At 45.8% G+C, this 12,604-nt stretch overlaps 1 protein-coding gene across 2 annotated transcripts in view; it reads right to left on the minus strand.

Moving 5' to 3' along the window:
* Window positions 1-1,333: 1,333 nt before the first annotated feature.
* The window catches only part of ankrd13b (ankyrin repeat domain 13B), a 30,635-nt gene continuing 19,364 nt past the window's right edge, over window positions 1,334-12,604 (minus strand). Inside the window, exons 8-17 of one of the 2 annotated variants that reach the window (XM_034548553.1) lie at window positions 10,857-10,923; window positions 9,772-9,853; window positions 7,808-7,872; window positions 6,905-7,041; window positions 6,280-6,437; window positions 5,854-6,042; window positions 4,870-5,036; window positions 3,329-3,405; window positions 2,936-2,947; window positions 1,334-1,554 (exon numbers count right to left, since the gene is read on the minus strand). In XM_034548553.1, coding sequence (XP_034404444.1) covers window positions 1,353-1,554; window positions 2,936-2,947; window positions 3,329-3,405; window positions 4,870-5,036; window positions 5,854-6,042; window positions 6,280-6,437; window positions 6,905-7,041; window positions 7,808-7,872; window positions 9,772-9,853; window positions 10,857-10,923 — 1,156 coding nt within the window. In that variant the 3' untranslated portion in view covers window positions 1,334-1,352. The remainder of the gene's footprint in view (window positions 1,555-2,935; window positions 2,948-3,328; window positions 3,406-4,869; window positions 5,037-5,853; window positions 6,043-6,279; window positions 6,438-6,904; window positions 7,042-7,807; window positions 7,873-9,771; window positions 9,854-10,856; window positions 10,924-12,604) is intronic. The other variant, XM_034548552.1, reaches the window with a different exon arrangement.

Raw genomic sequence — 12,604 nt, forward strand, 5'->3', positions numbered from 1 at the left:
TTCCCCGCAATGTTTTTTAAAAAGTAAAAAAAAATTAAATAAAAACTGAACATCATATTCTCATCAATTAGGCAAGCTTAAAATGTGACTTGGAGAGGAGGCCGCGGTGGTTCTCCTCCGGTTTTTTTGTGCTGATATTAGTGAGAGTGAAAGTTGTACATTTTCCTTTTTGAAGAATTAATACAACGACAACAAAAAAGAAGGAAAGGAAAAACAAAATGTCGCATCCGCCCTCGACCCTTTGCAACAAAACTGCTAAATGTGCTCCCCGATGCGTGGTTTAGCCTCGAGTCCTTGCAATATGACGTGACTTACAATTATGAGAGCAAGACTGAACAATCGTTCCAATTCAAGAACACAACGCTCCACAGTTGTTGTTTTGGGGAGTGATTTTCAGATCTGGTTTTGTTTCCAACGCGTTGTGCACAACCAGTGGTCCCCTCCGAGAGCCGGGCTCTGACATCATAATTCAGACTCGAGTCGGACTAAATGAAGCTCACGCGAGTGCAGACCATGCCTAAACACACATTGTGACTTTGAGGAAATCATCCGCTCATGTAAGGTGAGAGGATGCACATGTACACTTAACACATTTTATTCCACAATCCACTTACGAAAACCCACTATCAAGTCCCTTTTATTAATTGAATTACACACACAGGCCGGCCACAAACTCATCGATCCGATCTGTGCTCCTAAACCCGGAGCCACGCCTTGTGCTCGAACTCGTCACCTACAACCATTAACGGTCATGTACTGTACGTCATCTGCCAACAAGCTAAATACAGTACATCTGGATTTTGTGCAAAATAAAAAACAAAGTTGAAGTCGGTCTTTTTTTTTTTTCTTGTTTTCATTCAAAGTCAGGTTTGTCGACAACATTCAACTCAACTTAAACAAAAGGTTACAGTGTTCTCCGACACCGCTGGTCCAGAAGGTCAGAAGGTGACCTGTTAACTGTGCTGAGAGCTGGTTTACACACACACGCATATACACACACACACGCACGCACGCACACACACACTAGACGTGTTGTATTGGATGTATTGTTGGTTGTAAACTGGCACCGGCCTAAAGTACCGTATCCCTGGGGCACCAGAAGGAGCAAAGTGAGGCCGGAGGAGCAGACCCAATGCAGACCCACGGGGGGGGGGGGTTGAAGGTCCGGAGGAGGACATGGGAGAGAATGAAGGAGGCCAACTGATCGCATCGGAACCAGCGAGATGGTTCTGCCGTTTACTTTCCGGCGTGTGCTTTTAAAAAGGAGCCTCTGCTGCCTTTTTCTCCCATGTGCCCTTGGTCCGACCCCCCCCCTCTCTCAGACCCCCTGCTGGGCCACCGCCACTCTGCTCTCATTTCTCCATGAGTGACAGCCGGATGATGTGCTGCAGCTCGGCCTCTTCCCGCCGCCGCCGGAGCTCCGCCTCTTCCTGCTCTCGAGCCGAGATCTCCATGGCAATGCGCAGCTGCTCGTTGTAGCTGCAGGTGGTCGGCTGCTTCTTGGAGGGGGTGGAGGAGAGGCTGGAGGGGGCTCGGGGCTTGTGCTGGGGGGTCCTGGTGGAGGAGGGAGAGGATGGAAGAAACAATGAAATAAGAGAAAGTTTAGTTGAGGGTTGGCCACGTGACTGAATGTGTGAATATCTAGCTGTGAAAGCTTTGAACCATTATGAAAACACACATTCTGACACTCGAGTCAAACTTCCACTTGCACATTTGTAATATTGAAGTGATCGTCCACGTTGAATGCAGCATCCTCTCACTTTCCCATGTGCAGTGTGCTGCTGCACTAAACTGGTTGGATGTGCACACTATCCACATTCTCCCACAGCCTAATTAAAAACAACCGGAACATTTTATTGGCCAGACTTTAACTTTGACGGCCAATGACTATCTAGGAATGTAGCATTTAGCTCCTTAACTGCAGACTGGATTGTTGATTTATCAACGTTATAGAATGCAGATTAATTTCAAACGCATGCTGACGGCTTATCAGGCCTTTTGACCTCTTGGCGATGACTTCATTGACACGCTCCGCTGTAGAATCGATGGCTTATTATAAACGAACACCGAGGACGCTGTTTTTTTTGTTTTTTTTTAAAAGAAAAAAGACGGACACGGGACAAAAGCGTTGCTCGGAGCCATTTGTGTGACGCTGATCCGTACGGGGAAAGAGCACGGCTTGATGTTGTGAACAGGATTCAAAGGGAGGGAGCGTTGGATTCTGAATGAATTATGGGGAATATCTTTTGACAGAAATTGGCGCTTTAACCCCCAAAAGCAGATATTTGTTCAATATTGCATTAGCTTTACTTTTACATGTTGTGGTTCCACATCTGAGCAGCTTTAAGTATTAAGAAAATAAAGTTGGACCCACTGCCCTTCATCGACTTTTCACCAACGCTTAGATGTAAAGAGAGAAAGCCAAAAGTTAGCTGATAGCTAATCGATAATCACTCATAATCCAACATGGTACCACTTAAAAAAAATGTCTAAATAGTTTCTAGAACATATGCAGAATAATTTGTTTCAAGGTATTACGTATTCAATCAAAACAGCCCAGATTGCATTTGCCTTTTTTTACCCATTGCAGGACATTAAAGAACAACCTCGAACATCATAACGCTGATGTCAGTAAACACTGCAACAGCAAGATTGTGTCGAATAAGGGAAACACTGTGTATCCATCCACTCGCCTGCAAACAGGGGGGGGTGGGGGGTGGGGGGGGAGAAAACACTGTCTAAAGATAACAAGCTTAAGACAACAGCAGCACTGCAGGAAACTCTCCCATCCTCCAGTCTACCCCCTTTCCACACACGCACACACACACACACACACACACACACACACACTAGGAGACGAGAGGAGAATAGCAGGATGGATAAGAGAATGGAGTTGGGGAGGACAGGACAGGAATACAGGATGTGAGTCATGGACGACGGGAAAGATCTGCAGGATGGAAAAAAAAGAATACAATGGAAGACTGTGAAGAATGACAATATCTGACCAAAGTGAGAGGAAGTCGGAGACAATAGAGGTGAAGGAACAGCAGGAAACATCGCCTTTGTCCTGACACTCATGGGGATTAATGTTTTTATTTTTTTATTATTATTTTTTTTTAAGGATTCCAGCTCTTTTGAAGATAAAAGTCACGTTCATTTTTAACAAATGATGCGTTTATCCGACTTTATCTGCAGCTCCTGGTTGTTGTTTTTTCTGACAATAGAGGGGTCGGACTACATCGTGATTTACAGAACAGAGAGAAGGATGGAGGAAGAAGAGAGAGAAGGATGGAGGAAGAACGAGATTGAAGAAAAAGAGCCGCCTGACCTCTCCAGACGACTTGGGTCGCAGGGCAGAGGGTGTGTTCCTGGCTTGCTGTTGGTCAGCGCCTCCCAGATGGTCACCTGGACACAAAGAGGAGGCACAGGAAGTCAGAGAGCAGGACACAGGAAGTGGTGTTGGTGGACGAATAAAGAGACGGCGGTGCATTTAAAGAGACGGCGTCCTCCCAGCAGGCCTTTCCATGTTAATGTATGCTGAAGTACCTCTCACACACACGGCGAGGCCAGCTTGATTATGAATTATGAACTGACTGAATGGAAACTAGATCGATCCAGCTGGTTCTTTTGTAAACTCGCTCAATATCATTACTAGTGATACAGCTATTAATATTGATAGACACCTACACATTTAATACACCGAATACCGTTTGCTCTAAATGACGGCTTTGAGTGTTGGATGTTTGATCTGATTTCACAACAAAGTTTATACTCCTGTCTTATAATCTAGTTAGAATACCTTTAATATTTACTTTTATTCTGTAACGTGTATCTGAGGCCCCTAATATTAGCCTCGGCTCCCCAGAGCTGGTCAATCCGGCCCTGTTCTCATACCTTCTATCGGGTCCCGAATTTCATTTCAGTACACTGTTGAGATAATTCACATGAATTAATACGAATCTTGGATTCTTTGACAAAGTGGTGTAGTTATGCGGCACAAGCTCCTCACATAACGGCCCCCCTCTCCGATTCCTTGTGTGCCGCAAGTTAAGATTCACGCTGTCGTAAATGTAAAGGAAAATGGGAACGAGAGATGGGGAATTACAACTTTATGGTATTTTAAGAAGATGATAAGCACGATAAGTCGTTAATGCCTCGTATGTTTGACATGAAATGTCAGCAGTATGGTCTTTTAAAACCTGTCCTGCATCCAAATTGGAGTTGTAATCTAAAAAAAAAAAGGCACATTTGTTCCATTCCAGAGCCTAGTTATACTTCTCTCCCCGTACCCCTGGAAGAAGGCCAAGGACTATCAGGACCAGGATCTCAGAAACCAGGGTTTCAGAACAGCACCTCTCCCGGGGCCGTGTTGAATATAATGGGTCTCCAACACATCACAAGCAATTTATTCTGCTTATTGATTTCGCTTCAGTATTGATTGTTTGTATTTTGAAAGTGGTCGATGCCCCACTGTGTCTATTTGTCTGGTATTGCTGGACTTATTGGTGAATTGACTGCTGTAAATTGTAATATAATACTGGATATTACATCGGGGGAGTATCGGGCAGCTCGGTTGATATGGCAACATGGCTCCGTGAACCTTGAAAACGGGATGTAAAACGTTTCAAAGGACGTTTGGAGGCCGTCCATTTTTTTTTGGGGGCTCTTCCAAAAACTAGAGAAGAAGTGCAAGGGATGTGATGTTGGCTAACTAGCTTGCTACAACCAACTAACGCTATTCATTAGCTATCCAGAGAGAGCTATTGGTTAATAACAAATACACTCTTAGCTTAATTAGTAGGCTGGTTGATTAAACTGAACCTTCCGGGCAACAGTTGCCGTGGCAACGTCCTCTCACAGGCAGCTCACCTGATCGTATTCGGAGCCGGCCTCCAGCAGACTCTGCTGTATGGCAAACTGCAGCAGGTCCTCCTCCTCGTCCCCCATGCTGTCTCTCTGTTTGCCCCCCGTTAGCATGGAGTATCCGGCCGGGGCCTCGAACACACACGGGGGGATCTCTCCGGCCCGACACGACGCTGCAGCGCAGGGCAAAGGGCAAAGTTATGTCCAACTGCTTGCAGTTCACACATTTTACTTTACCGTGCACGCCCCAGAACTTCATGACATCTACCCGCGCTCTCTTCCCAACAACCCTGAATAAAAAAGAAACTTCAGAGAAGAAGAACTTTGTCTTTAACTCAGTAAACATTGTGAACATTGAGTTTACGGGTCTAAATCGTTAGTTTCAAATCTTCATCGGTACAGCGTCATCGTGTTCATTTAGTAATGTATGTGTGTGTTTTAGGGCGGGGCTACATTGTGATTGACAGGTCAAATCACACTGTTCAAAACCACAGTTCACAAGCCAATGGGTGACTACGTCCCCTTCTCATCCACAGTGGATGGTTTCAACTTCAACACATCTCCTGACCCTTCGAAACAACCCTGTGTGGCAGACTGTCGTAAAGAAATCTGTGTTATCCAACAGTAGAGGAGATTATACCGAAGGAGGAGAGTAGGAAAGGAAACATAGAATAGTCTTTTCGGAGTGAAAGGAAGATAACTCCAAAGTTAAAGAAGAATCAGGTTTTCCTTGCATGCTATTTTACTCAACTGTATGTATTTCTACAGGACTATAAGACTATATGATATCTTCCCTCGGCATGGAAGCAGGCTTGAACACGGTGCTGTTGGGATCCAGAATACTCCCAAAAAAATACGCCCAGATTCTGCAGTAAATGTTATTGGAGATTTACACAACAGCTCGTTGAAAAGGAATCTGCAGTCGAGCCCTCATCCGTAATCGTATCAGCTGAAGAAGAACAGACAAAGTGCACGGGAGCGTGTTCTCACTGGTGGAACTGGAGCTGGAGACGCTGGAGGAGTCGCTGCCCGGAGATGGGGTCTCTGTCCTCGGGGCGTCCCTCCGGCCGTCCCCCTCCACCCCCACGTCGTTGTCCGCCCGCACGCCGGAGCCTTCCTCGCAGCCGTTCAGGTTGCTGAAGGTGATCCTGGCGTTGAGGATGTGGTAGAGCGGGATCTCTGCGGGGGGGGGGGGGCATTTTTATTTACACCATCTGGGTCCATCACGCATTATCCTTATGTCAATTATTTTTATTTCAAGTGAGCTTCATTCTGTCCTTTTCACTGGCCTCATCTTTCCGTCTTCATTTCTTTCCGTCCACCTTTGTATCTATTTTGATTTCCCATCGTCCGACCTTAATTAACCGCCCTCCCTCCCTCGAACGCTCCCGTCCGTCTCACTCTCCCAGCACTCACCGATCATGACGGGGAAGCCAGGCGGCAAACGCAGAGTGATGAAGTCTCGCAGCTTGGCGAACAGGCCGTTGGAGATCGCCATGAGGTCGATGATGGGCACCACTTGTTCGGCCAGGGACAGAGGGTGGGACTCGCACAGCCACAGCTTGGCTTTAAACCTGGAAACAAAAGGATGCTGATGAGGGGACCAGCACATGAGCAGATGCAATTCATGCCCTCAATCAAGTGATGAGCTCTTTAACCACACACACACACACACACACACACACACACACACACACAAGACATCGATTACGTCGACTTGTGTGGAAAGACGGTTGCCCAGCAGGCTGGCAGGTGGATTAGAGAAGCATTAGCCGCATTACAAATAAATAACGTTAAAATGCCTCAATTCATCCTGTTTCTTTTGTTTTTCTTTTGCTGAAATAGTCAAGCAAAGACGTCTCGTCGTGAGCTGTTTGAATGCTCTCGTCAGCGGCCATGAACGGCTGCACGTTCTGCGTGAGCCCCGTCTAATCTCTGTCCACCGGCCTGTCAGCTGTGGCGCTTGGCGGTGACTCGACGGTTACGCGTGGCCACCCCCGTCTGTCGCCCCCGTCTGTCGCCGCCGTCTGTCTTGCGTCACCTCTGGGTCTTGGTGGTGAGCTGGCACGGGTGGCCGATGTCCCTCTGAGTCGGCGACGAGCCGGGGTTGAAGTATTCCTCGGCCGTCAGCGCCGCGGGGTTGGTGATCACGGGACACGTCATCTGGGTCACCAGGGCCTGCGTGCAGAAAGTCAAATAATGAATATTTTAAAAAAAACAATGTGACAGCATTTCCCGTGATCCATACTGTAAACGTCTCTTTATTTGCTATTCTCTTTTCACGGAGAGAAAACCCTCAACACCCACTGGGATTTCAAGGCTATCCTCTTGCTTGCTGACATTTTCAAAAGCTCAATGAAAAAAACAAAAAACAAAGACACATCTGCTCAGAAGCCAAACGCTTGTGAACAAATGACGAGGCAGTTTTTTTTTCTTACTGCAGTATTTCACACGGTTGCAGTAAATGATGCGTCGGCCGGTTCGCCGCTCTAATTAGCTGCTCACCCTTCACGGTTAGGTACGACCTTTGTGAACCCTGTCAAGGGCAGGGCCACCCTTTCTTTGAGGAGGCGGAGCCTGCTAACGACTAAAGAAACACATTATTTCCATGTCGTGGTCATTTTCCTTTCGGTTGCAGTCGATTCTTCATGTTAAGTGTTCAGCTCGTTTAAATTGAAACGGCTTTATAGTTGCACAAAGTATCTGCAGAGCGTATGTCGAAGCCAAAAAATAAAAACACCAGGTTTGTTATGTAGAGAGGACAGAGAGGCATGAAGCTGAGAGGAGAACAACAACAACAACAACAAAAACAGAGGGATGATTCATTCTCTAATGACATGAATCACTTAAATCACCCATCACATCCTTGTCAATTTAATTCAAACGCAACACAGGACAATCACTACAATTGCAATGTCAACATCTCAATGAACTGTCCACTTACGCCGTTGTTGGGTCCCAGGTGTTGCTCAGCAATCCCGAGGAAGTTCTGCAGTGGAGTCTTCCCACCTGCTCGGAGACAAGCAGCAGTGAGAGAATGTGCGTTATGTGCAAACTCACAACTGTCCTTGTTGGTGTGAGTTCTGTGAACACGTCCTCCGCTACAGAGCATGAACAATGGGCTCACTCATGTCACTCTGCTCCACAATGCTCAAGATAACTTAGTGCACTCTGTGTTGTGGTCTAGTCATCAGAGACATCAGGGCCAGCGTTACAGAAACAGAGCCACACTGGACTGCTACAATTCATTTAAGTGAAGTAAATTATGCTGCATAAGCCGCTGCATGACAATGTTCTAAATATCAGTGGATCTACTAGCGGCAATATGATGAACCTTTTGTTAAAGATTCCTAAAACGACATCTACTCTCAATGCATCTACGAATATGCAAAAAAATATATTAACGTTGCAACGTGTTGGACACGAGAATGTCCAAAAAACGAGTTGTGACGTCACACAATCCTGTTTATATGTCGAGGTATTAAACTGAGATACCGATAAGCAAAACACATCGTTTGAGTCAAGGGGAACTTTAAATTGCCTACATATAAATACAAATTAAAATAATCTGTATTTATCTCCAACATTAAGAATTCATAACAAAGTACAGCAAGTATGAAAGTTGGACAAAAGCATCTTCGGTAAATATTTGATTTAAATGAATATTTATTTATTCGGGGTTGGCTGTAGCTCATTGGGGGGAGTGTGGACGTCCTGAGACCACAAGGTACCCGGTTCGATCCCCGCTCTCCCCCATAGCTGCATGTTGAAGTGTCCTTGAGCAAGGCACTGAACCCCCAGTTGCTCCCTGGGACCACTGCTCCTTAATAACTAAGGATGGGTCACGCAGAGAAGAATTTACCCACTGAGGATCAATAAAAGTGTACATTAGTATAATTATTAATCAAGCATCTAACTTGTAAAAGCTCAGCTGGTCTCAGTAAGACTGTGTGGGTGTTGTTTGACCAGATTTAATAGACAATGACCACACAACTGGCATCACATGTTGCTGAGTCCTGACTGGTACTTGAAATACACAAACCCAGAACGACCTTGTGTGAAATGTCCTTAAATGTAATAAAATAATAGTAAAACGCCGATTGAGAACATAAGATTTCAGGGTCACACAATGACCTTTGTTTTCAGAGTGCCATATTGATACCAGCAGCTCATTATGGGATATGAGAGGAATATGAGCAACATGTGAGTGTGTGGCTTGTTCTTTCAAACAGAATAAACCAGAAACTGCACGAGTGCTAAAAGCAAAGCTTTTGGGCCATGGTGTGTGTTATGAGACAAGCGTCCACTCTTTGACCTTCAGACCGCTGATCAGTGCACAGCTGCTGCTTGACATCATGTGTGTCTCTCTTAGGATCTATATATATATATATAACTCATAAGTCTGTCCTACAGTGTTGACAGAATAAGTATAAGTAGCACACGGGAAGGGCGAATGGAGTGAGTCCCCCATTCAGGAGTCGGTGCGGCGCTCCCCGTCCTGTGTATTGGCAGAGCGCAGATGGGGGTCGTGACCAGGGAGAGTGGAGCCCTCCGAGGAGCATGTGGCGGTTGATGCTCGCTGACAGCGACAGGCCGGAGGGGGGAGAGAAGCCTGCTAATCCTGTTTGATTTATGATCTGAACCAGAAAACCAGCCGGAGACAGCGATCTAACGTTGTAGGGGCCGTTAGCCGTTAGCTGTTAGCCGTTAGCCGTCAGCCGGAGCCCCGGGGGCCGATCTCGCCGAGCGGGATTACTCATCGCTGACCCTTTTTAGCGGCTACTGCGGGGTTAATGGAGAAATTCAGCCGCCGCACCTGCGACACACCTGCGCGCCAGGAAACACCTTGATGGCTTAAGAGGTCGACGAGGTCAAAGGTCAAAGGTCAGACAAAACATAGTGGCGCACCTTTTGTCTTGTTCTTGTTCTGGTCTGACAGATGGTCAGTTCTGGTCCTGGTGATCAGCTCCACGTTGGATGCTGCGAACACCTGAAAGAGGAGGAGACGATTAACTTCTGTGTTCCGCTTGTTTAATAATATGAATATATGAATAACATGTTCATTGCAAAATCAGCCAAACACAGTCATGTTTATAAGAAAAAACATGAATTATTAAAGAAGTACGACAATGCTTAATATGTTTCGTGTGACCCACGAAATAAATATTAGAGATAGATTGAGAAAAAGAGGGTGAGAAAAGAATTCCCAAGATGGGGCAACGCTGTCAGCCTTTTGTTTCCCTCATTATTTATTCATGTGAATGTTAGAGCGCCCTCATTTTTACAGCATAAATGAGCCACTGTTTACATTTGTCAGAATAGGAGAAAAAAAAAAAAACTCAATTTAGCTTTTTTTGTTTTTTTTCTAACATTGTAACATTTACAAAAAAAAACTATCAATCCACTTATTTCCCCTGCTTCCTCATTCCATAAAAATTGAGCAGGCTACTGATTCTGTAGTTTACGCAGAGGATGAGCTCTAAGAGGAGGCGAGAGCTAAAGAAACGTCCAGTAGGAGCTCAACAGGAGTCGTCTGTTTACGTTTGTGACTCTCAATCAATGATGCTGAAAATAGATGCTTTTCATGCAGCAGTATTTTAGAGCCTGTCTGAAGTGCTTTTAAACCACCAGTGAGAGACGGTCCTGGGTGTCTGACTCACACCTAACCCTCCAGGGGTTCAAGGTATTGCATGTATCTACGGGATAGATAGACTTCTTTTTTACTAAGTTTTATATGCCCTCCGGTCTTTTAAGGGCTGATGAAATGTCCTCACTTCAGGGCGAAGAATTCCGCTTTCAGAAATTCATCTGTCATTATTTGAAAAACGCAGAAGGTTATGTGTCCTTCAACGGTTTTAAAATAGCCGTCGGAGTGATTCTTCCTGGAAATGAAATTTTTCAAGTGGGGTGGACTTTCAGGGAATATTAAATGGAGCTCCGGCGTCGGCGGTTCCTCTGGACAGAGAGAGAGAGACCAGTGAGCTGCCCTCTACCTTGGCTTCATATCCATTCACTGTCTCGGTCTTCTCGCTCCTCCAGCCCAGTATGCCCGTCTTGTTCCTGCAACAGAGAGTCAGCGCATGCCACACATCAGTTCTCTGTCGTCTCGACAACAACAACAACATGATATCAGGTAAATTCCCGACATATCTTAAATGATGTGACCGTTTTGGAAGAGAGGTTTTTCAGACATGCTAGTGGCTCTTGTTGGGGCAACATCAGGGGCAGATTTTTTTAACAAACATTCATGTTCCCTTTCGGATGAATTGCAGTTACTTTGGTTATTCTCTGACTGTCCAATACTTTGGTTTATGACCAAATAGCATCCCCTCCAGAGGAAACTCCTTAGACGACCACCTGGTCTCCCTGGGCAACGCAACAATACCTTCACGATGCCCCACGTTGACAGCGCCTTATGATGCTGTGTCTGGATGCGCAGTGAACTTTGTACCGCTTTAGTTTCTAGCAGTGCGTGGCTGAGTAAAGACGTATTGACTCTCCAGAGGGGGATGTCCTGTCTGGGCAGCTTGACAAAAGTTTGTGCAATAAAGCATCATAAATAGATTATTGGCATGTAGACAGGAGTGCTGACAAGGGAAAATGCACAGAGGTGACACTGAGTTACAAGTCTGACAGGGAGACGATTACCACGACACCTACCTCCCCCCCTCCCCAAACACCACCTCCTCCTGCTCTCCATCTTTTTTGCTTCTTATCTGTTAACATTCACTCCGCGTCTCGTTCCCATGATTCCCTCATCTATCACGGGTCTCTCCACAGTCCATTTTGTATTCTTTCTCTCCGCCTGCCTCCAAAAGCCACCGACTCCCTTGTTTGGGCCTCCATATTGTACCTTCGTCCCCAATAGTTTTGTGTCCCATTCGTCGTTCTCTCTCTGTTTCTCTCTGCTTGCCTTCTCGCTGTCCCCTCATCCATTTTCCTCTCCTCCTCTTTCTTTTATCCCTCTTTTCGTCCTTCTCTTCACTATTATCTCCCCTCTATCCCTCAATGTCCGACACTTTCCTTCTTCTGTCGTCCCTCTCTCTTTCTCTGTCACATCAATCAATCTCTCCTCTATGTGGCCCTCCCTTTTTTTTTCCGCCTTCCACTTCTTTCAATATGTGAAACTGCTAAATTGCACACAAGCTTCCTGCTCCACACCTCTTCTCCAGTCCTCTCCTAGTGGGCTTTCTGTCTTGTCTGCCTCTTTCATGACTTTTTGTTCTACCATCTGCCTCTCCATCTTTCTATTCAACGGCGCAACTTTTTTTTAAATGACCTGAGGCTGATTCACACAGCCAGAAGCTGAGTTGTGCCTCACTTCCTCCACACCACATTTACTCCTGACACTTTTTAGGCCATTTTTTAAAAGGTATTTTCCCCCCTTTAGCACTTCTATTTCTTTTAGTGTTTTTCCTATGTTTTTGAAAAATGCGTTCATACAGCCACCGGAGAACGTGCCTGAACTTGCTGCTGTGGGTTGTAGCGTGGGAGACAGCAGCCGTAGAAGAGTGTCAGAAATTCAACAACAAAAGAGACATTTTGTCCACTCGGGGGGGGGGGAAACAATGCCAGCGTTCGGAGCAGAAAACATCTGAGGCTGAATTACAATGTGTTGCCGCTGCCGTTAGTGGAGAAAGTGGCTATTGTGCCTGTTCACTGGAAGATTTCTTCCAGCGTGATTGTTGAATATTGTTGCAAAATGGCGAGACCCTTGCTCTTGGATTCTGAATGGAGTTAT

This window comes from Cyclopterus lumpus, chromosome 13 (assembly GCF_009769545.1).
Source record: "Cyclopterus lumpus isolate fCycLum1 chromosome 13, fCycLum1.pri, whole genome shotgun sequence".
Classification (NCBI taxonomy): Eukaryota; Metazoa; Chordata; class Actinopteri; order Perciformes; family Cyclopteridae; genus Cyclopterus; species Cyclopterus lumpus.